The 22,842-nt window shown below is 44.5% G+C and overlaps 1 protein-coding gene across 24 annotated transcripts in view; it reads left to right on the top strand.

Moving 5' to 3' along the window:
- The window catches only part of msi2b (musashi RNA-binding protein 2b), a 621,405-nt gene that overhangs the window by 527,503 nt on the left and 71,060 nt on the right, over nt 1-22,842 (top strand). For 8 of the 24 annotated variants that reach the window (XM_073053228.1, XM_073053231.1, XM_073053230.1 and 5 more), the window contains 2 exons: nt 4,119-4,235; nt 9,557-9,649. The exons of 1 other annotated variant lie outside the window; for it this stretch is intronic. In XM_073053228.1, the coding sequence (XP_072909329.1) occupies nt 4,119-4,235; nt 9,557-9,649 (210 nt within the window). The remainder of the gene's footprint in view (nt 1-4,118; nt 4,236-9,556; nt 9,650-22,842) is intronic. 15 more of the 24 variants (XM_073053238.1, XM_073053237.1, XM_073053242.1 and 12 more) reach the window with 3 other exon arrangements.

Here is a 22,842-nt window from a genome sequence, read left to right as displayed (position 1 = left end):
ATTTCATTTTTTACCAACAGACCCACCCACTCTATCTACCTACCTGTCCCGTGATACAAGGTGTATCCTTGGACGTAGGGTTCCCAACTACGATCTGCTTTCAGCCACGACTCAGCAATATCCACGATGTTGTACCTGCCAGTCTCTAACTGTGCTACAAGATCATCTACCTTATTACGTATACAGTGTGCATTCCAAATATAACACCTTCCATCCTGTATTCATCACCCTTTTCGATTTTGCCCCCACGTTACACCTCAAAGCACCCCACTAACTGCAGTTTTGCCCTATCATCTGCCTGTCCTTCCTCGCAATCTCACCACACACGGCCTTTGTTTATAAACCAGCGGCCCCATCCTCAGCCCTATCACTCTGGTTCCCATTCCCCTGCCAAATTAGTTCAAGCCCTCCCCACCAGCTCCAGCATTCACCCTCCCCCTTTAGAATGCTGTGGACCCGATCTGACACCTGGGAGGCAACATACCATCCGGGTGTGCTTTACACGTCCACAGAACCTGCTTTCTGTTCCTCGAATTATGGAATCCCCTATCTCTGCAACACTCCTCTCCTCCCCCCTTCCCTTCTGACCCTCAGAAACAGACTCAGTGCCAGAGACCTGCTCGCTGTGGGCTCCCCGGTTGGTTGTCCCCCTCCCCGAACAGTATCCAAAGCGGTGTATTTATTATTAAGGGGAACGACCATGGCAGTACTCCGCACAGGCTGCCTGTTCCTTTCCTCTCTCCTGACAGTCAGCCAGGCACCTATCTCCTGCAACCTAGGGGCGACAAACTCCTTTTTGTTCCCATCAATCACCTCCTCGTTCTCCTGAATGAACCGAAGGTCATCGAGCTGCAGCTTAACGTGGTCTCTGAGGAGCTGCAGCTCCAGTTCCTTAATTCTGTCTCTGAGGAGCTGCAGCTCGGTGCACTTCGAGCGTGTGTAGTTATCAGGGGGAATGGATTACTCCCAAAGTTCCTATATCTCACACAAGGAATACCACTAACTCTAGATCCATTCTGAGCACAGTAACTATGTACTGACAGAGAAAAAAAATTACTAGAAACTTACTTACAACCTCCACCTATGCCTTGTTGAACGGAAGTTGGACCACTTTAACACTGTGCAATACTGAGGGAGTGTGGCACTGTCGTTTAGTACAAGTTACCATTGCTAACTAGTGGTTGTTAATGACCTTCAAACATGATCATCTCTGATTAGTGAGGGGTGAACACAACTGCCACCTGGTGGATTATGCTGATAGTGCAGGATATTTCTAAGGATTCAAAGTACATTACACAAATGTGGCAGTCTAATTAACTTGACAGATCTGAAACCCAACCAGAGTTTGAAGTAAATTTATTATTCAAGTACATATATGTCACCGTAAACAACGCTGAGATGTGTTTTCTTGCGGGCATACAGAGTAAATCCAAGAAACTCGCTAGAATCGATGGAAGATCGCACCCAACAGGACAAACAACCAATGGGCAAAGGACAACAAACTGTGCAAACACAAAAGAGAAAATAATAATAATAATAAATAAACAATAAATATCAGGAACATGAGATAAAGAGTCCTTGAAAGTTGAGTCCATAGGTTGTGGGAACAGTGGATGGAGTGAGTGAAATTGAGTGAAGTTATCCCCTTTGGTTCAAGAGTCTGATGACTTGGGGTAGTGACTGCTCCTGAGCCTATTGATGTGGATGCTGGGGCTCCCATACTTTCCTCCTGATGGCAGCAGTGAGAGGAGAGCACGTCCAGGATGGTGGGTGTCCCTGATGATGGATGCTGCTTTCCTGCGACAACGCTCCGTGTAGATGTGCTCACTGGTTGGGAGGGTTTTCCCCGTGTGGACTGGGCCATACCCACTAGTTTCTGTGGGATTTTCCATTCAGAGACACTGGTATTGTCATACCAGGCAGTGATGCAATCAGTTAAAATGTTCCTAACCGCGCATTTATAGAAGTTCGTCAGAATTTTAAATGTCATCCTGAATCTTCACAAACTCCTAAGGAAGCAGAGGTACTGCCGTGCTTTCATCTTAATCCATTTACGTAAGCGCTGGATCCAGGACAGATTCTCTGAAATAACATCAAGGAATTTAAATTTGCTGATCCTCTCCACCACTGATCCCCCAGTGAGGATGGCTCCTGGACCTCTGGGTTCCTCCCCCTGAAGTAATAATCAGCTCCTTGGTCCTGCTGACATTGAGTGAGAGGTGGTGGTTGTGACACCGCTCAGCCAGATTTCCAATCTCCTTCCTACAGGCTGATTCATCAGCCACCTTTGATTCAGCCAATGACAATGGTGTTGTTAGCAAACTTAATTTTGCCATGGGAACCAGTGCTTCGCCTCACAAACATAAGTGTAAAGTGAGTAGAGCAGGGGCTAAGCTCACAGCTTTGTGGTGCACGTGTTATCAAACTTGTCTATGTTTTCCCATTTCATATTTGAAATGAAAAGTAAAGCAATATTGCCTCCCTAAGAAAGAATAACAGCAGCGGAGACATTCCAGAAGAGATGCACCCTCCTAATTCCAAGGAAGAAAGGGTTGTCCCATCAAAAGAGGCTAAGGAAATTGGAGTTTAGAAGAATGATAGATAATTTTATTGAAAGGTTTAACATCCTGAGGAGTTATGAGAGGGAAGATGTTTAACTTTTTTCACAAGTAGGGGAGTTTTGAACAAGGTGACGGGTTACAAATTAAGGGGGCAGATATTAACACTGGGATGCTAAGACTGTCTTTGCACAGAGGATGGTAAATTCCTGGAAATTTTGACAGCGGAGAGGTTACAAAAACTAGATTACTGGAAGCACTTAAAGGGGAAATGAAGGGCTGTGTACAAAAGTATGAACGTACATGTGAGTATTTAACTGTTTGTGTTTGTCATAGAGTCAGACATTTGAGAAACACAACCTCCAGTCTAATTCATCCAAGGTGCTTTCCTGGGCTAGACCCATTTGTCTGTGTTGGCCCAAATCCATCTAAACCAAGGCTTCCCAACTTATACAATCAACTAATATCATTAAACAAGGGGTCCATGGACCCCAAGTTGGGATCCCTGGCCTAAACCATTCCTATCCATTAATCTGTCCACATATTGTAGAGTCAGTAGCTACTACAATAGTTACTGTAGTAATGAACAGGCCCTTCATCCCATTTAGTCCATGCTCACCTGATCTTCTGCCCAGTCCCATCTACCTGCAGCAAGACCTTCAGACTTCTCCCATTCACGTACCTACCTGAACTTCTCTTCAATGGCATAATTGAACCTTCATCTACCATTGGGTGTCTTTAAGGCATAGATTGTTGATTGGTAAGTGGGGGGTTAGTGTTACGGAGCGAATGGGGTTGTAAAAAAATATCAGCCGCAATTGAACGACAGAGAAGAGTTGATTGGCTGAATGGCCTAAAGTACATAGAATAGTAAAGCACAGGAACAGGCAATCCTGCCCACAACGTTGAACCAAACTAATTAAACCTGTAATTAAATCCCTAACTAACTAAGCCCTTCTGCCAACACAGATGCCTGTATCCCTCCAGTCTCAGCATATTCACGTCCTATCGACACCTCCATCGCCCTTGTCTCCACCATCACTCCGACACCTCATTCCAGAGACTCTCTCTGTGAGAGAGAGGGAGAAGGAGAGTGAGAAAGAGAGAGAGAGAGAATGAAGATTGAGTGAGAAAGAGACAAAGAGAAGAAGAGAGAGAGAGGGAGGACAAGAGAGAAAGAGACAGAGAGAGAAAATTGGAGAGATAGTGAGAGAGAATGACTGGGGAAGAAAGAGGCAATGAGAGAGAGACAATAAGGGAGAGAGACAATGAGAGAATGAAGAATGAGAGAAAGTGAGGGATGAGAAAGAGAATGAAAAAGAAAATGAGAAAGAGAGAGAGAATGTGAGAAACAAGATTCAGGATTCACTTATTATTAAAGAATGTATAAATTATACAACCTTGAGATTTGCTTGCTCAAGCAAATAAGAGAATGAGGGAGGGAGAGAGAGTTAAGAGAGGGAAAAGAGGAAACCGCATGAATTCTGCTCCAGTGTCTTGCGGTGCTGTGCCTGTCCGATGAATTTACACCGCTCGTCTCTCTCTTCCCGCTGTACGCAGGCTTTCCCGCAGCAGCCTATGGCCCAGTGGCAGCAGCAACGGCAGCGACGCGAGGCTCAGGTAGGGGCACCCGCGGAAGAGGCGGCTACGTGGCATACCCTCAGAATGTACGGGCAGGTAAAGCTCCGTTGGAATTCTGTGTGGCTGCAGCTGTCCATTGTCACTTTCTTGTCGGGTCTCTGTCAGCTCTCGCTGCGCTCTTGGGGGTGGGGGGGAGGGTGGGCTCACCCAAAGCCACGAGCTCCGGCCTGGAATGCTAATGTCCCGGTTCACGGCAACAGGACAGGCCCTAGCTTGGCACGTCGTCGCCAGGGAGAGTGGGCTGACCAGACTATTTGGCTTGTTTCAAGAGTTATGGTGTGCTTCTAAATTTAATTCCTATGCCAACGTGTGCTGCTTGCAAAGATAAAAATGACTTTCCTAGATTTTGGTGTGCTGGTTTTAACTGTGGTGCTGAGCAGTGATTGGCCAGTTACTGGATCAGGGCCCGTTCATTCCCATGCTGCTTCTTTTGGGAAGCAATAGAAAAGATTCTGAGGGAGCAAAGATAATTGTTGCCCCTTTAGCAAGTCTTTCTGGCTTAAGTGAGAAGACCTCCCCTCTCCCTCTTTTGCTTCATTCCATTCATCCCACTCCTCGCCTCTCTCTCTCCTGTATCCGTGCTTTCCGCCTCTTCAAGCACCGTCTAAATTTGAGTCTTTCTCTCTCACGTACTTGCTTTCTCCCGCCAACCTTCATCCCCTGTTCCTCCTCTCTTTCACCCCACTTCCTTTGTTGTCACCTGAGTCCCTAAGCCAGCTTCTCACTCGCTGTTCTCTTTGCAGATGTATTCCTTTGCCTTTCCCATTGTCCCTTTCTTCACTTCCTTTCCCCACCTTCCCTCCTCGTCATCTTTTTTAACCTCTGCCTTCCATTCTCCAAGCCCCTTCCCCATCTCACTTTCCCTACCCCTCACGTCTTGGCCTGCCTCCCCTCCCTCCATTCCACACCATCCCTCACTCGCTCTCCCTCTCCCTTTCTCTCTCTCCTCTCTCTCTCTCTACCCTCTCTCTCTCCCTTTCTCTCTCGTTCTTTCCCTCTTCCTCTCTCTCTCTCTCATTCTTTCCCTCTCCCTCTCTCTTGTTCTCGCTCACTTTCTCTTTCTTATCTGTCTCATTCTCTCTCTATCTCGCTCTCTTTCTCATTCTCCATCACTCGAATTCTCTCTCAATTCTTGCTCTTATTTTCTCATTCTGTCTCGTTTGTCACTCATTCTAATTCTTATCTCTCCTATTCGCTATCTCTCTCATTCTCTCATTCTTTCTCAGTCTCTCTCTCTCCCTATTCTTTCCCTCCTTCCCCTCCATATCCCCCCCCCCCCCCATTAGTTGTCCTGCTGCCATTGTCCTAACCAGCTAACCTGGCTCATGAGTGCTCTGCCCAGAGTCAGTAGAGATGACGTTAAAACTTGCTTCCATTATTTAATTAGAGTGCTTTTGGTGCATTTTTAAATATATATACTAAAGCATTTGAAAATTCTGTGCCTGAACCATTTAACGATGTTGACATGGGTATTAATATCTTTGCAATATACTGAACTTTGACAGCCATGAAGCTGGCTCTGGTTGGCAGATTTGATGGACTACAGTGGTTCCTGATGTGTACTGGGTGCTGGGATGAGGGCTGTCTGCCAAACTCCACAAATTATCATTCCATTCTAGTTCAGCCTCACGGGGTTAGGCTGAATATTTCGCTGACTAGCTCCGGACAAAGCTTTAAGTCCTTCTGAAAGGGACTTGGCCACAGTTCATTGCATTGTCTGCTGTGTCCCGGTGGAGTAAAGCCTCATTCAGTTGCTGGAGAGGGCACGTAATGCTCTCCTTTGACACAAACCCCTATGTGGCCACTTCCCAGCCTCCGTCTCGGAGGGCCAGTGAACAGGAAGCGATAGGCAGGCACTAGGATCACACACGCCACTCCAAAGTGTAAGGACCATTCTCACCTCCCATTGTCTGACTCAAATCACAGAGGGACAGCCACAGCACTTCACACACTTTGACTCAGAACCCCTCTTTGTTACCAAGGCAGCCATTTTGTATCGGGTAGCCATTTTGACCCTCTCTTTCTGGTGGACCTACTTGTTTTCCTGCTTGGAACTGAGGGAGATTACCCATCTGCTGAGTGAGGGTATACCCTAAGTCTGAGGCATCTGGTGAGGAAGGCCCTGAGGTCCACACAACATGACGGCGTGCCAGAATTGGGAAGAGTATGGTGATACCTCACTGTCATTTGGGAAGCTGGCCCTTGTGAGAAGACCTTAACTTATTGCATGTTAAAAAAAAAAGTCATCACCCTTCTGCCCCTTTAGGATCCGGACTATCTCCCACTTCCTAGCTACAGGGCACCGAGAACAGCTGATGATGGGTGGGGTAGGGAGGTGGCTGGTCAGAGTACTTTTTCTCTAAGCTGCAGAACAATCTTCTCTTCCTGTTTGTTCCAGAGGTGAGAATGTCCCAGCCTGGACAGAGTCAAACTGGGCTTCCACTCTGGCACTTTCTAGAGGCAGATGGGAACTGGATGAAGGAGGAGAAACTTGATCCTCTCTTTGTCATTACATAGTGGCTATGAAAAGTATTCACCCTCCCCCCCTTGAAAGTTTTCATGTTTTATTGTTTTACAACATTGACTCACAGTGGATTTAATTTGGCGTTTTTTTGACAGTGATCACCGTGTCAAAGCGAAAACATCTCTGCAAAGTGATCTAAATTAATTACAAATATAAAACACAAAATAATTGATTGCATAAGTATTCACCCCCTTTTTAATGACACAGCAAATCACTAGTGCAGCCAATTGGTTTTAGAAGTCACATAATTAGTTAAATGGAGATCGCCTGTATGCAGTCAAGGTCTGTAGTAAAAATACACCTGTATCTGGAAGGTCCAACTGCTGGTGAGTCAATATCCTGGCAAAAACTACACCATGAAGACAAAAGAACATTCCAAGCATCTTCGCAAAAAAGGTTATTGAGAAGCACAAGTCAGGAGATGGATACAAGAAAATTGCCAAGTTTTTGAATATCCCTTGGAGTACAGTTAAGTCAGTCATCAAGAAATGGAAAGAATATGGTACAGCTGTAAATCTGCCTAGAGCAGGCTGTCCTCAAAAACTGAGTGACAGTGCAAGAAAGGGACTAGTGAGGGAGGCCACCAAGAGATATCTGTGGAGGAGTTGTAAGCTTCAGTGATTGAGTTGGGACAGACTGCACATACAACTGTTGCCCGGGTGCTTCACCAGTCACAGCTTTATAGGAGAGTGGCAAAGACAAAGCCAGTGTTTGAAAATAAAACTCAAAAGAAATATCAGCTATAGTTCGCCAGAAGGTATGTGGGAGACTCTGAAGTCAGCTGGAAGGAAGTTCTATGGTCTGATGAAACCAAAGTTGAGCTTTTTGCCCATTAGACTAAATGGCATATGGCATAAGCCAAACACCGCACATCATCAAAAACACACCATCCCTACCGTGAAGCACGGTGGTGGCTGCATCATGCTGTGGGGATGCTTCACTGCAGCAGGCCCTGGAAGGCTTGTGAAAGTAGAGGGTAAAATGAATATAGGGAAATCCTGGAGTAAAATTTCATGCAGTCTGCAAGAGAACTGACTTGGGAAAAGAATGTCTTTCCAGCGACCGTAAAGCCAAGGCTACAAAGGAGTGGCTTAAAAACAGTGAAGTTAATGTCCTGGAGTGACCAAGTCAGAGTCCAGACCTCAATCTAATTGAGAATTTGTGTCTGGACTTGAAAAGAGTTGTTCACTCACGATCCCCGTGCAATCTGACAAAGCTTGAGCAGTTTTGTAAAGAAGAATGGGGAAAACTTGCAGTGTCCAGATGTGCAAAGCTGATAGAGACCTATCCACACAGACTCAAAGCTGTAATTGCTGCCAAAGGTGCGTCTACTCAATACTGACTTGAAGGGGGAGAGTAATTATACAGTCAATTATTTTATGTTTTAATGATTGTAATAAATTTAGACCAATTTGTAGAAATTTGTTTCCACTTTGACACGAAGCAGTCTTTTCTGTTGATCAGTGTCGAAAAAGCCAAATTAAATCCACTGAGATTTAATGTTTTAAAACAATAAAACATGAAAACTTCCAGGGAGGGGGGTGAATACTTTTTAAAGGCACTGTACAATCTTGCTTTACGACTCCACTTTACCCGACCAGCTCTCCTGTTAGGTAGTGACTCACTGGAGGCCTTTCAGCCCATTGTATCTGCTCTGCTGGAACAATGCAGCAGTAATTCCACTATCCTGCTTCCTCTCCTTGTCTACGGAAGTTACATCAGCTCCTCTCCCATCGGAGGCAGCGGACTCTGCCTTAATCCTAGCCCCCTGCAAAATATGTTGAACTTGCTCGATGGAAATGATTCCAACTAGCTGTTCAATTCTTGGTGCAATAATTTCCCAGTTGGTGGAATTGAGAAGTATCTCGGAAGGATAAAATTCTTGCTCCTTTCACACCTCGCTCTGGCTGACTCAAGAGACAGAGAGACACACGATGCTTCTCACTGTTTGGCCTAGCACCTCTTACCGTAGCGGGATGTCTGCAGGACAATGAAATTCCCGGCCTTTTGGATTCCCAGCGGTGGGAAGGTACTGAGCATTCACGGGTATGAAAGGGAAGAATTGATGCTTTCCTGTAAGGATAAAGGTGAACTTTATTTTGTCACATGTACATCAAAACATACAGTGAAATGCATTGTTTGCATCAAATCAAATCAGTGAGGGTTGTGCTGGGGCAGCCCGCAAGAGCCGCCAACATAACATGCCCTCAGTTCACTAACTCTGTCACACCCGTACGTCTCTGGAATGTGGGAGGAAACTGAAGCACCCGGATGAAACCCACACGGTCCTGGGAGAACACGGAGGAAACCCGCACAGTCACTTACAGACAGCGACGGGAATCGAACCCCGATCAGTGATCGTTGGCACCGTAATGCAGTTAAGCCCACCGCCATGCTATCACCCAGCCCCGGAAATGAACCTTGACTCGCCCACACCTTAGTGTGAGCTTTAATGGAAGAAGCTGAAGAGTTGAGGCATCATCTTCATCACCTCATCCTCAGAGCTTGAACTTTTAAGTTTGCTCATGGAAGGCTGATGGGAGAAGAAGTGAGGGTGGGAATAAAGTGATGATGGGGAGAGAGGGAGGGGAGGGAGATCAATTCATCTCCACAAACAAACACACTGGAAAAAAAAAATCCCATCCCATCATGGGTCTGGAGTATTGGCTTATTTTCTGTAGGACATGCCCTCTCAGGACCCCTGGGCTGTTCCCTCAGATCTGCCAACTGGAACATAATCAACGTAAATACATGACTCTGTCGGTAGGTGTGTGAGTAGTTATGTCTTTTTGTTGTTTTTTTTTATTCCCTCGATTGGTTGGGCCGCTGTGAGAGAGTGTTTCTGAGGCAGTGTTTCCCACCTCTCTTTCACTCGGACCTGCGCACCTCCATCTCAAACACTCTACTGAGCGTGCTCAGCGGGAAGGTTTGTCCTTGCCTCTTAATCCTGTCACATGTCCAACTTCCAACGTTAGCTGCATGTCGCTTGTTCTTTACATGAGAGAAAAACAACACACTGCACAAACAAAGAAATGAGAAACATTCATACCTACTTGAGAGAAATGTCTATTTTTCGTTCAGTTCTTGCACCCTTTTTTATTTCAATTTCTTTTTGTTCTTCAGCTCCTTGTCTCCAGTTTCATGAAACATCTTCCTCTGTCCTCTCTGCCTGCATTTGCCTCTAGTTTTGTATGTTTCTTTTCTGCCTCTGGAGCTGAGATGCATGCTTATGTGAGACGTAGTTGGCAGCTCCTATAACCATCACAGTGCCAGATCTTCTCGGTACCCAGACCATTCATGTGTTGGACTAAATCCCCCTTTGACTCGTTCCCAAGTATGGAGCCTGACCCCATAACCCATCCCCTCCCCTTCTCCCCCCGGAGACTCCACCCTCTCAACACGGGACAGGCAAAGCTGATGTGATCAATGATACACACTTGGCATGGCTTCAGCTAATCCCAGTGATCACTGAGTAGACAGGCCAACGCTGGTTCCTGGTCCTGTCCCAATCATATCTGCAGTCAGTAGAAGTGGGGTAGTATCCTTGCTACACTCTTCCCACACCCTTACACTGACCTGGGAGTGGGGAAGTCAACAGCAAGGTCTTCTTCAGCCTTCACATATGATCTTGACAAGTTCTGGTGTCAACAGGTGTTGCGGGACTCAGGACAACGCTCTCTTGAAATATTCCTCAATAAGGAGATATTCTCTTAAGGGGGAAGTATTCTGTAGTAGGGAGATAAATTTGTTGTAATTACTCAGTAATGCCAAGTTTAAAAACCAGAAAGTGAGATTGTGTTGTTCAACTCAATCTTTGTAGTGGTCATACAACCGTAAATTGGGCCATGGTAGAATGGCAGTGTCACTGGGGAATAATATATCACAAGTGTTGTACACTACTAGATGGCATAGATTTATGAATTTGAGATACTTGTATATTTAAAGTTCACAATTTGTATTTTGCTGCTGTTTGAATTATATCACCATTAGCCCATCATGCCATGTCTTAAAGAAAGGGCTTAGGTACAAGTATATTGGACTGGGGTCAGAATCTGGTGCAGTCAACCACCTGAACTTAGCACTGAGCTGAGAGTGGCCGTGGGGAGTCAGGATGCACTTTGCATCTGGCTCCTCACCCTGTGGTTGACTAATCAATTGTGTTGAAAGGGATTATCAACCTGGATGGGGAAAGAAGAAATGCTTCGTGAGTTTGTCCTTCATTTTAAGCAATATTTATATCTTTAAAAAAATTTTTACCTGTTCAATGTCCTCATGCATAATTTCAACATTCATAACTTTTTTTTATATTTTGGCATATTTAAACCTGTCTTGGCTGTTTTTAAATGCTTTTGAATTTCATGGACATTTGAAAACAGTCGAGGCAGTCCTTGATAACAGTCAGCTGCCAAGGCCATTCAGGATGGCTGAAGACTGGGCATCAGGATCTGCCACCTGAGCCCAGTTGCCTCTTGGGGATTGCTCCAGCTCATGAGGTAGCCATGGCATTGACACCTGGTCTCTTCGACCATGAAGGCCTCTGCAGCTGTGGGCGATTGCTAGGCTGGGAGTAGCAAGTGTGAAGGTGGGGGTGTGTACGTTGAGACAATCCAATCCCTCTTCCTTCACATCCTTTCACAGACTCCTGGTTGTCTTGTGCCACCAGCCCTCTTGTTCTTGGCCAGGAGAGCACACTTGCATGTCAGCCAGTGAATTGTGATTGCTCAACAACCACTGTGTTCTACCTTCAGCAGGGTCATGCTAATTGCCATCTCATTGATGGGTACTGCAGAATACTCAGTTTCATTCCCCTTATCCAGTGCCTGCACTGTTATTGATTAAGTGAATAGGTGGTTAACTCTGTACACGTTCACTACCCATTGGAGAAAGGCAATGTTCCCTTAACCAATAACATTCACTGTTATTAATTAAGTGAATAGGTGGTTAACTCTGTACACGTTCACTATCCATTGGAGAAAGGCAATGCTCCCTTAACCAATAACATTCACTGTTATTGATTAAGTGAATAGGTGGTTAACTCTGTACACGTTCACTATCCATTGGAGAAAGGCAATGCTCCCTTAACCAATAACATTCACTGTTATTGATTAAGTGAATAGGTGGTTAACTCTGTACACGTTTGCTACCCATTGGAGAAAGGCAATGCTCCCTTAACCAATAACATTCACTGTTATTGATTAAATGAATGGGTAGTTAACTCTGGATGCATTAACTACCCATTGGACAAAGGCAATTGGTGGTGGTGGTGGGGGTGTAAGATGAAGAGTGGTGAAAGAAAGGCAGATCATAAATACCATCATTGACCCATTGAGTCAATAGCCACATTCGGTGCTAAGTTGTTCCTTAGTTTTCTCTCTGATTCTCAATAAGACTGAAGACTTGTGTTTACTTTGCCAACCCTGAACAAAATTGATTATGGGAGAACAAATTCACTGTTGTTTCCCTGTCACTAACTGGTTGCCCTGGTTTATACCTGGTAGACTTCTTATCCTGAAGCCAACCTCCAGGCTGCAACAAGCTGGGAGGTCTTCATGCACCCTTGTAAAATAGGGAGCGGTCCTTTTGAACACCATGATTAAAGGACTAAAATGTTTGAAAGAAAGCAGTTTCCTGGAACCAATACTCTCATCAACCCTGTCTAATAAAAAGGAAACCATACAGACAGTAAGTGGGCAGCGGTGGTGTAGTGGTTAAGTTATTGGACCAGCAGCCAGAGTTCTGGTCCATTGATCTGGAGACAGAAGTTCGAATCCTACTGTGGCAACCAGGGAATTTAAAATAAACTAATTAAATACAAGTCACTCATAGAACTATTGGATTGTTATTAAAAACCCAACTAGTTCATTAATGTCCTTTAGGAAATCAGTTGTCCTTACCTGGACTGCCTACAGATCTGTGGCTGAATTTGACTGTGCAGAATCAGACTTCACAGGAGATGAACAGTAAATGCTGGCCTTTCCTATAATATTACTGTCTTCTGAGGAATAAATGAAACCAAAATTTAAAAAACCAGAGACTGAAGCCATACTAAAGATACAAGAATGCAGTGAACTATTCAGTCCCACAAGACTCTTGCAGGATTTAATGTAATCTAGGATTGTCCGTGAACCTTCTTGGGAGGTGCAGAGGGACTTGGAATTCTTAGTGCACGATTCCCTAAAGCTTTATTTGCACGTTGAGCCGGTAGTAAGGAAGGCAAATGTGATGTCAGAGGACTTGAATATAAAAACCAGGATGTAATGCTGAGGCTTTGTAGAGCATTGGTCTTATATTTGGGGTATTGTGAGCACACTTGAAGTATTCTTTCAATAAATGTATTGATTAGTTAGGAGACTGTCAGAGAGAGTAGACAGAGTGTTGGCTCTCAACAGCTTGGCATCTGTGCACATCTGTCTGTTCGTAGTAAGGTGACATTCCATGAGAACAGAAGGCACCACGTACCCAGTGGTGGGGTGGGCTGCTTGGAGATTTGACACTCGGTGGTGACACTCTCTCCAAAACAGAGGGGCAGATATTAAACCAAGTGTGGAGTTCTAGCTTAATGCCCCGACAGTACAAGATCAAAAAATAGGGGTCAGTATTATCAAGGCACTGGTGAATTAACAAGATCAGAAGTGAGCTATGCAAGAGCATCATACATAGGAGAAGGCATTGAACCCTTCAGATCTGACCCCCTATTCATAAGAATGTGAGAACTCAGCAGGAGTAGGCGTTTGGCCTGTCGAGCCTGCTCTGTCATTCAATAAGATGGTGGCTGATCTGGCCATGGACTCGTCGCCACCTACCTGCCTTTTCCTTACTTACAGTAATTATTTACTTAGTCCATCACACCTTCTGGGGTATAGGGTGCCGACAGCAGCTTGACAGAGTCCTCTGTCCTGGGCCAGTCTTTCAAATTGGCCCCAAGCATAGCCCTTTTTTTTGACGTAGCTGTCCTCCCCCAGGGATGAGACCTTTGGAGCTTCTGTTGGCATTTCTGTAGCTCTGGGCTCTTATGGGATGGATTTACTCCATGCCTAACCCTGCTCTTTTTGTGGCCAGGCTCAGGGCCATCAAGGGGGAGTGGGGGGGGTTATTTTCCCAATAGCCTTTAATTCATTAGCTATGCAGAAATCTATCTAATGGTGTCTTAAATGTAATTACTGAGGCAGCCTCAGCTGTTCTCTGGGCAGAGAATTCCACAGGTTCACTAGTCTCTGGGAAAAGCAGTTTCTCCTCATCCCTGTCATAAATCTATTCCCCCGAATCTTGAGGCTGTTTCCCCTATTCAGTGTCATGCCCAAGATATTTCCCTGTATAATCGTTCGATCCTTCTGTATTAACTATGAGCTTGCAGGGTAAATGTTGTCTCGGGGCCTTATACATGGAAGTAATCCTTCCCTGTTCTTCTACTCTAGGCTCCTTGTAACCACTCCCATACCCTGACCCTTCCTATTGGCATGCTGTTTTTTGTCAGCCTCCCAGACTTCATGCTTATTACATTTGTAAGCAATGTTGTAAGGTTCACCCTTGAATCTGAAAATAGTTTGAATCACTTTAGTTGGGTCTTGATCTTGTAAACAGGGGACATCAATGAAAGATCAGGAGGAATTTCTGAAAAACTTAGAGTAGGGCACCAAGATCTTCCCAGTTAACAGAGCCCATTATTAGATCCCTGGAGAAGACAGTTTCAAATTATTAATTGTATTATCCTTACATTTGGTCTCTTAACGTTTTCCAGCACCATTCCTGGATGTCTTGACCCTAGTGCAACGGCAGAGAGCACACGTTTGCAAATGGGCTTCCTGTGTTGTAACCCACTTCCTGATTTGTGCCACTCTTCAGTGCCAGGTTGACCTGGTCACGCTACCCCTCTACGCTCAGTGTCCACTTTATCAGGCACACCTGTACACCTGCTCGTTAATGCAAATATCTAATCAGCCAATCATGTGGCAGCAGCTTAATGCATAAAAGCATGCAGACATGGTCAAAAAGTTCAGTTGTTGTTCAGATCAAGCTTCAGAATGGGGAAGAAATGTGATCTAAGTGGCTTTGACTGTGGAATGATTGTTGGTGCCAGACAGGGTGGCTTGAGTATCTCAGAAACTGCTGATCTCCTGGGATTTTCATGCTCAACAGCTCCTAAAGCTTTTGTTCCCAACCTGTGGCCCATGGTCTCCTCAATTAACGGTAGGGATCTATGGCATAAAAAAGGTTGGGAATACAAGTTTACAGAGCAAGGTGCAAAAAAAAATACAAAAACTATCCAGCGACCAGAATTTTCTGTGGGCAAAAATGCCTTGATAATGAGAGAGGTCAGAGGAGAATGTCCAGACTGATTCAAGCTGACAGGAAAGCAACAGTAACTCAAATACCCACGTGTTACAACAGTGGTGTGCAGAAGAGCATCTCTGAATACAAAACACATCGAACCTTGTAGTGGATGGGCTACAGCAGCAGAAGACCATGAACATTTACTCAGTGGCCACTTTATTACTATAGGAGGTATCCAATAAACTGGGTGTGTATCTCTCACCTGTCTTTCTGTACACCTCATCCTGTTGTGGAACTCTCTGGTCCACCGTGAGGGTCATTTGAGATCTTAGTCACGCCTGTCTGCCCGAATTACACTGAGCAAAAGGAAGATTGATTGTCATTCCCTGCTGTTGCTCAGTTGTGTACTGTGAGAGCAACAAGAGGACATTGAGGGTTGGACATCGTTATATCTCTGTGAGATCTAAATCAGGGGTTCCCAACCTGGGGTCCATGGCATTAAAAAAAGGGTTGGGAAACCCTAATCTAAATGAATTTACAGGATGGTGAATCTGTGGAATTCGTTGCAACGGACAGCTGTGGAGGCCAAGTCATTGGGCGGAGGTTGATGGCTTCTTGATTAGTAAGTGCGACAAAGGTTACAGGGAGAAGGCAGAGAACGGGTTTGAGAGCAATACTAAATCAGCCATGATGGAATAGCGGAGCTGACTCGATGGGCCAAATGGCTTAATTCTGCTCCTATGTCTTGTGGTCTAATGAAAGGATTCTCAACCTGGGGTTCACGGACCCCTTGGTTAATGGTAGGGGTCCATGGCATAAATGGGTCTCTGTTGTTTCTTCATTGGGATTGTTTTACTGGTGTTAACCACCTGATAGGCCATTAACCTGTTATGTATTTGATGCCTAGTTTCTAGTTTCATTAAATGATAGAATTTGATTAGCTCATTGCTAATAATCAATCAATAGTTTGTTGGCCTGGTTAACTCATTGCTGGTTCCATTCATTCATACGTAGTTTAAATAAACTCAAAGCTGGTTTGCTGCTTTGACTTGTTCTGTGGTCAGAGTTAATTCAAGTAAAGATTTTTTTTTAAATAACCAATTAGCAATCACTGTTCGTTATGTTTCATCAGTCATTCAGGGACTGACTCTAAACAAAATGACTGAACAACCTCTACATTTTAGATTAAACTAATGAGATGTCTTAATCACACTGCAGTCTCTGAGCAAACAGTGACAGTGGATTGAGGGAATTTAATTCTCTGAACATGACTACCAGCAAATAATGAGTGAAGATTCAGAAGTGGCAGTGCTGAGTGCAAAGGCTCCAGACAGAGGCAAGCAGCTGGAATACTTGGCTGAGAGCAATTGGACATTACTCAATCGGGTGGAATTCTCCAAAGAGAAACCTTTTGGAGGAGAGATTTGATTGGCAGGTGTTCTGCATTTTGGAATAATTGAGGAAAAAGAGAGGGGTGTGATAGGAAAGCACAGCAGTGGGGATTAATTGGCTTGCGTAGCAACCCTTTATGGCTCTTAGGGTAGGCCGAGAGTTGGGAAGTCCATTCACATCTACTTGTTTCTCCGTGTCTTCTGAAGAACTGGCCCTGATGTGGTTATTGGTCTGTAGAGAGACAGAAGAAGTTTAAAAAAGACCTTTATATTTTTAGTTGAAAGGTTATTTTTTTTAGCTTGTATCACCTGCAGGCTTTGCACAACATTTACTAGAAAATCTCCGCAGGTCAGGCATCATCTGTGGAGAAACGGTCAATATTTCAGGTCTATGACCTTGATCTGACCTGCTGGATCTTTCAGGCATACTGTTTTTGCCTCAGATTTCCATCAGGGAATTATACACAAGCGGCCACTTTATTAGGTATACCCATACACCTTGTTCATGCAAATATCTAATTGGCCAGTCATGTGGTAGCAATTCAATGCATAAGAGCATGCAAGCATAGTCAAAAGGTTCAGTTGTTCAGGCCAAACTTCAGAATAGGGGAGAAATGTGATCTAAGTGACTTTGACTGTGGAATGATTGTTGGTGCCAGACGGGGTGGTTTGAGTATCTTAAAAACCGCTGATCTCCTGGGATTTTAATGTTGAAAAGTCTCCAGAGTTTACAGAGAATGGTGTGTGAAACAAAAACCATCCAGTGAGCAGCATCTCTGTGGGTGAAAATGCCTTGCAAATAAGAGAGGTCAGAGGAGAATGGCCAGACTGGTTGAAGCTGACAAGAAAGCAACAGTAATTCTAATAACCATGCATTACAACAGTGGTGTGCAGAAGAGCATCTCTGAATACACAACACATTGAACCCTGAACTGGATGGGCTACAGCAGCAGAAGATCATGATCGTGCACTCAGTGGCCCCTTTATTAGGTAGAGGAGGAACCTAATAAAGTGGCTCCTGATTGTGGCATCACATAGCACAGAGACTGGTCCATGCTAACCAATATGTCCATCCAAGCTAGTCCCATTTTCCCCATAACTTTATAATTTTTTCCAGTTCAAGCAACATAGAACACAGAGCATCACACACAGTACAGTCCCTTCAGACCACAATGTCGTGCTAGCCTTTTCGCCTACTCCAAGAACTAACCTTTCCTTCCCCCATAGTCCGTCATTCTTCTTTCATCCATGTGCCTGACCAGCTGTCTTTTTTTTTAAAGTTATTATTGTTCTTCCTTCAACTGGCGCTAGAACTTGTGGCGAGTCTGACACTTGCGGGCTGCCCCCAGCACACCCTTGGATGTGTTGGTTGTTAATGCAAGTTCTGTATTTCACTGTATGTTTCAATGTGCATGTGTAAATAAATCTGAATCTGGACCACTTCCTCTGACAGTTTGTTCCACAAACACAGTACCCTTTGTGTTTTCTTTTTTAAAAAGTTGCTTCTTCAAGTTGCTATTAATTCTTCTCCACTCCCCATCACCTTAAGCCTGTGCCCTCTGGTTCTTAATTCCATAACACTGAGAAAAAGACTTGAGTGTATTCACCTTGTCAGCATTCTGTGTAAAATAAGTATTCAGCAAGAGAGCCGAAGGAAGTGCAGGGTTTTGAGAAGGGTATTCCGAAGCAGAAGAAGGGAGACAGAGGGTTAATTGCATTAGGAGCAGGCAGCCAGGTCTTAGTTCGAAGGAGGTCATCGATCCAAGACATATTAACCCAGTTCTGCAGTGGTGACCCACTCCGTTACCATAGCACCTGCTAAATATAATTCAGAATCCAGAATTCAGAATCAGTAATATTCACTAACATATAGTATGTCATGAAATGTGTTGTTTTGCGGCAGGAAAACAGTACAATACATCAAATATAAATTACAATATCGAATATATAATAAATAAGCTAGTGCGAATGAGAGCAGAATTAGTGAGGTGGTGTTTTGGGTCCATTGTCTGTTCAGGACTCTGATGGCAGAGGAGAAGAAACGGTTTCTAAAACATTGAGTGTGTGTATGAAGGCTTCTGTACCTCCTCCCTGAAGGTATTGAGAAGAGGGCATGTCTTGGGTATAAAGCAGTTCGGCTGTTGTCGGGGAGTGGAGGTGCACAGTGTGCTGGGGTTCAGTAGTATCTTATCAGGCAATGGATTTGAGCAAATCACAACGATGTTTGACAATAGACCTATACTTCATCACATGCAGAAACTTAACATAACCCATCAGAAATGCCGGTGTGCTCAAGAACTGAGCCAATACCAGCCGTGAATTATTTAATAACAAGCTTTAATCTTTAATGAGAGAGAGCGTGTCATTGGCCACTAAATCAGAAAACTCTGGATTATTCAGAATGATAATTTTGTTATAATTAATACAGCATGCATTTGCAATTATACATTATTACAAGGTAAAATGAGTTAATTACAACAATTTCCTTCTTGCTGTGTCAAGTTATCTAGTTGCGACAGGAGTGTTTAATTGCCCACAACCCAACCCTTGCACTAACCCCCACAACAGTCTGCTAATAACTCCATCCCCTTTAAAAGTTCGATGTGAATTTATAGTCAAAGCACATATATGCCACCATATACCACCTTGAGATTTATTGTCTTGCAGGCATTCACAGTAGAACAGAGAAGTACAATAGAATCAATGAAAAACTACTCGCCAAGACTGACAAAGAGCCAATGTCCAAAAGAAGACAAACTGTGCAAACAATAAATAGATGCTTTAGGATAGGTGGATAGATAGATAATACTGAGAAAGTGAGTTGCGAAGTCCTTGAGAGTGAATCTGTAGGTTGTGGAATTAGTTCAGAGTTGAGGTGAGTGAAATTATCCGTGTGGTTCAGGAACCTGTTGGTTGAAGGGTAATAACTGTTTCTGAACCTGGAGGTGTGGGACCTAAGGCTCCTGTACCTCCTTCCTGATGTCAGCAGAGAGAAGACATCAACCTTCTACTGCACGATGTTAGATTGCAACCATCTCTCTGTGGACAGCTAGTCAGGCGGGCATTGCTTTCAGATCTTCTCAAAACTCAAGAGTAAAGACTGACTAATGTCACTCCCAGGACATGACTAAAGGAGTACAATATAATTGTTACTCTGATCCAGCACAGCACAAAAGTAAAACACAATAAGATAATGAACTTAATTTTTTTTAAACAACATAAATATAAATACATAAAATAGCTTGTGCATTGAGTTTTAAGTCCTTAAAGTGATGATAGGCGCAAGAGAGTCTATGCATAAGGTGACCCTTGACAGGAAATGATAAAGTAGTGGTGGTCGGGGGTGTGGAGGGGTGATTTAGTGCGAGGAGGTGGTGCTCAGCCTTGGGAAAGTAACTGTTTGGGTCTGGTGGTGCCATGTAGTTTCCTCCCTGATGGTAGTGGGACAAACAGCCCATGAAGAGGTTGGATGGAATCCTTAATGATGTTACTGGCCTTTTTCTGGCACCTTTCTGCATGTCTCGCCTTGATGGTGGGTAGGCTTATGCCCGTAGAGGAATTTCTTTAGGCAAGAGATGGTGAATCTGTGAGTTTTTTTTGCCAAAGACTACAGTGGGGTTGAAACCATTGGGTATATTTAAAGCAGTTAGTTGATAGGTTCTTGATTAGTATTGATGTCATAGGTTATGATGAGAATGGGGCTGAGAAGGAAAATAAATTAGCCATGGCAGAGCAGGTTCAAAGGGCCGACTGGCTTACTTATGCTCCTATGTCCTGTGGTCATTTTGTGTGTGTTGCTCAAAATTTCCGGCATCTGCAAGATCTCTTGAGTCTCAGGACCTCATGCTGCTTCCCAGCTCAAAACTTGCACCATCTCCTTACCCCCACAGATGCTGCTGGAACCACTGAATTCCCTCAGTTTTATCTTGCTCAGTTCTACCATTATTCTTTACTTCTGTCTCTATTATACTTGTGTTCTTCCAGTATTGTTGGTGGAACAGTGGTGTGTGGGAGAGAAAAGCGTAGACTATTTTCCAAATGGAGAGAAAATTAAAAAATCTGAGATTCAAAGGCACTTGGGAGTCCTCGTGCAGGATTCCCTAAAGGTTAATTTGCAGGTTGAGTCGGTGGTGAGGAAGGCAAAGGCCGTGTTAGCATTCATTTCCAGAGTGTAAAAGCAAGGATGTAATGCTGGGGATTTATAAGGTTCTGGTGAAGCCTCACTTGGAGTGATATGAACAGTTTTGGGTCTCTTATCTAGGAAAGGATGTGCTGACGTTGGAGAGGGTTCAAAGGAGGTTCAGGAGAATGATTCTTGGATTGAAAGGCTTGTCATATGAGGAGCGTTTTATGGCCCTGGGCCTTTACTCACTGGAATTCAGAAGAATGAAGGGGGATCTCATTAAAACCTATTGAATGTTGAAAGGACTCATTAGCGTGGATGAGGAGAGGATGCTTCCTGTGGTGTGGAAGTCTAAGACCAGAGGACACAGCTTCTGAATAGAGGAATGTCCATTTAGAACAGAGATGAGGAATTCCTTTACCCAGAGAGTGGTGAATCTGTGGAGGCCAAGTCATTGGGTATATATAAGGCAGAGGTTGGTAGATTCAGGGCATGAAGGGTTTCGGGGAGCAGGCAGGAGATTGGTGCTGAGAGGCAAATGTATCAGCCATGATGAAATGGAGTAGACCTGATGGGCCGAATGGTCCTTTTCTGTTCCCATGTCTTAGGGTCTTATGCCTTACATATTTCCTGACTTAATGATTCAGCCACTAACTGTGTGTGTGTGTGTGTGTGTGTGTGTGTGTGTGTGTGTGTGTGTGTGTGTGTGTGTGTGTGTGTGTGTGTGTGTGTGTGTGTGTGTGTGTGTGTGTGTGTGTGTGTGTGTGTGTTTGTGTGTGCTTCATGACAGGTTAGGGAATTATCAGGAATTGTTCTGGTGATAGGTGAGCTCTCAACAGGGCTAGTTTGCTCTGGTATCTGTGTTAATGAGAGAATCCTAAGAGACTGTGCGGGCAGTGATGCCAGTGCCTATAAGGTTCCCACCCACCCCTCCCCCCCTTTGGTGTGACTTTACAACGCATCTTCAGCTGATCCCTTTCAAATTACAAGGAACTTATTTAAATTAGGGTCGCATTTGAAAAGGAAATTGAGTTCTACGAGCAGGAGATGCCTTGGGCAGAAACATAATGGGCCTTGTCAGCAAGCAGAGGCTTCGGACTTGGGGGCTGGTGGAACACAGAGGCTGGACCAGGGTTATTGCCCAGGGAGCCTCTCCACACAGTCACACAAGGGCAGTGAGTTGTTCCCCTTCCCATCTATCTGCTGGCTGCGGAAGATCTCACAGCCAAGGCTGAAAGAAAAAATGGGAGTGTTCTCTCCAGGGTCTCGGCTTGCTGCAACTGCCATGAGGATAACTTCACTGATTCTGCAACTAATAGACTCATTTTTAAGGACTGTAACTCATGCCGTGAGTATTTTTAATTCGCGTAATTATTTTATTATATTTTATATATTTGTCGTCTGCATACTGGTTGTTTGTCGGTATTTCTGTTTAGGTCCTCATTGATTCTGTTGCATATCTTTGTTCTTCGGTAAGATGAACTCAGTAGTATGTGGTAAAGTAATTTGATAATAAACTTACTTTGAACTTCGAAAAGAAACTATATTATTACTGGGGAAAGCTACAGAGATCAGGTTACTGGCACTGCACCTGGGTAGGAAAGAGGGAGAAAAGGGAATCAGTAGTGATAGGGGACTCAGTAGTCAGGGGAACGGACAGGAGAACGGGACACCCAAATGGTATGTTGATTCCCGGGTGCCAGGGTCAGGAGTGTCACGGATTGCATCCATAGCATTTTGGATGGAAGGGAGAGCAGGCAGATGTCTTGGTTCATATGAGTACCAATGACACAGGGAGGGAAAGAAATGAGGTCCTGAAGGGAGAATTTAGGGAGCCAGGCAGAAAGCTGAGAAGCAGGACCTACAGGGTAGTAATTTCTGGATTGCTGTCTGTGCCACGCGCCAGTGAGGGTAGAAACAGGATGATCTGGCAGATAAATGTGTGGTGAGAAGCTGGTGCAGGGGGCAGGGCTTCAGGTTCTTGGATCATTGGGATCTCTTCTGGGGGAGGTATGACCTGTAGAAAAATGACAGATTGCACCTGAACCCGAGGGGGACCAATATTCTCGCAGGCAGGATAGTTAGAGCTGTTGGGGAGGGTTTAAACTAATTTGGCAGAGGGATGGGAAGCAGAGTGAAGGGACTCAGGATAGGGGGATGGTAAAAAAACAAAGATAGTGTGCAGTCAGTCTGTCAGGGCAAGCAGATGATGGGACGAAGTTGCAGCCAGCAGGGTGAGTATCTGTGCGTTAGGGATGCAGAATCAAAAAGGATAGCAAATACAGAACTCAAAGTGTTGTATCTCAATTCATGGAGTACAAGAAATGAGGTGGA

This window comes from Hemitrygon akajei, chromosome 8 (genome assembly GCF_048418815.1).
Source record: "Hemitrygon akajei chromosome 8, sHemAka1.3, whole genome shotgun sequence".
Taxonomy (NCBI): Eukaryota; Metazoa; Chordata; class Chondrichthyes; order Myliobatiformes; family Dasyatidae; genus Hemitrygon; species Hemitrygon akajei.
Note: the sequence above shows the minus strand (reverse complement) of the source record. Positions and strands in the feature narration are given on the sequence as shown.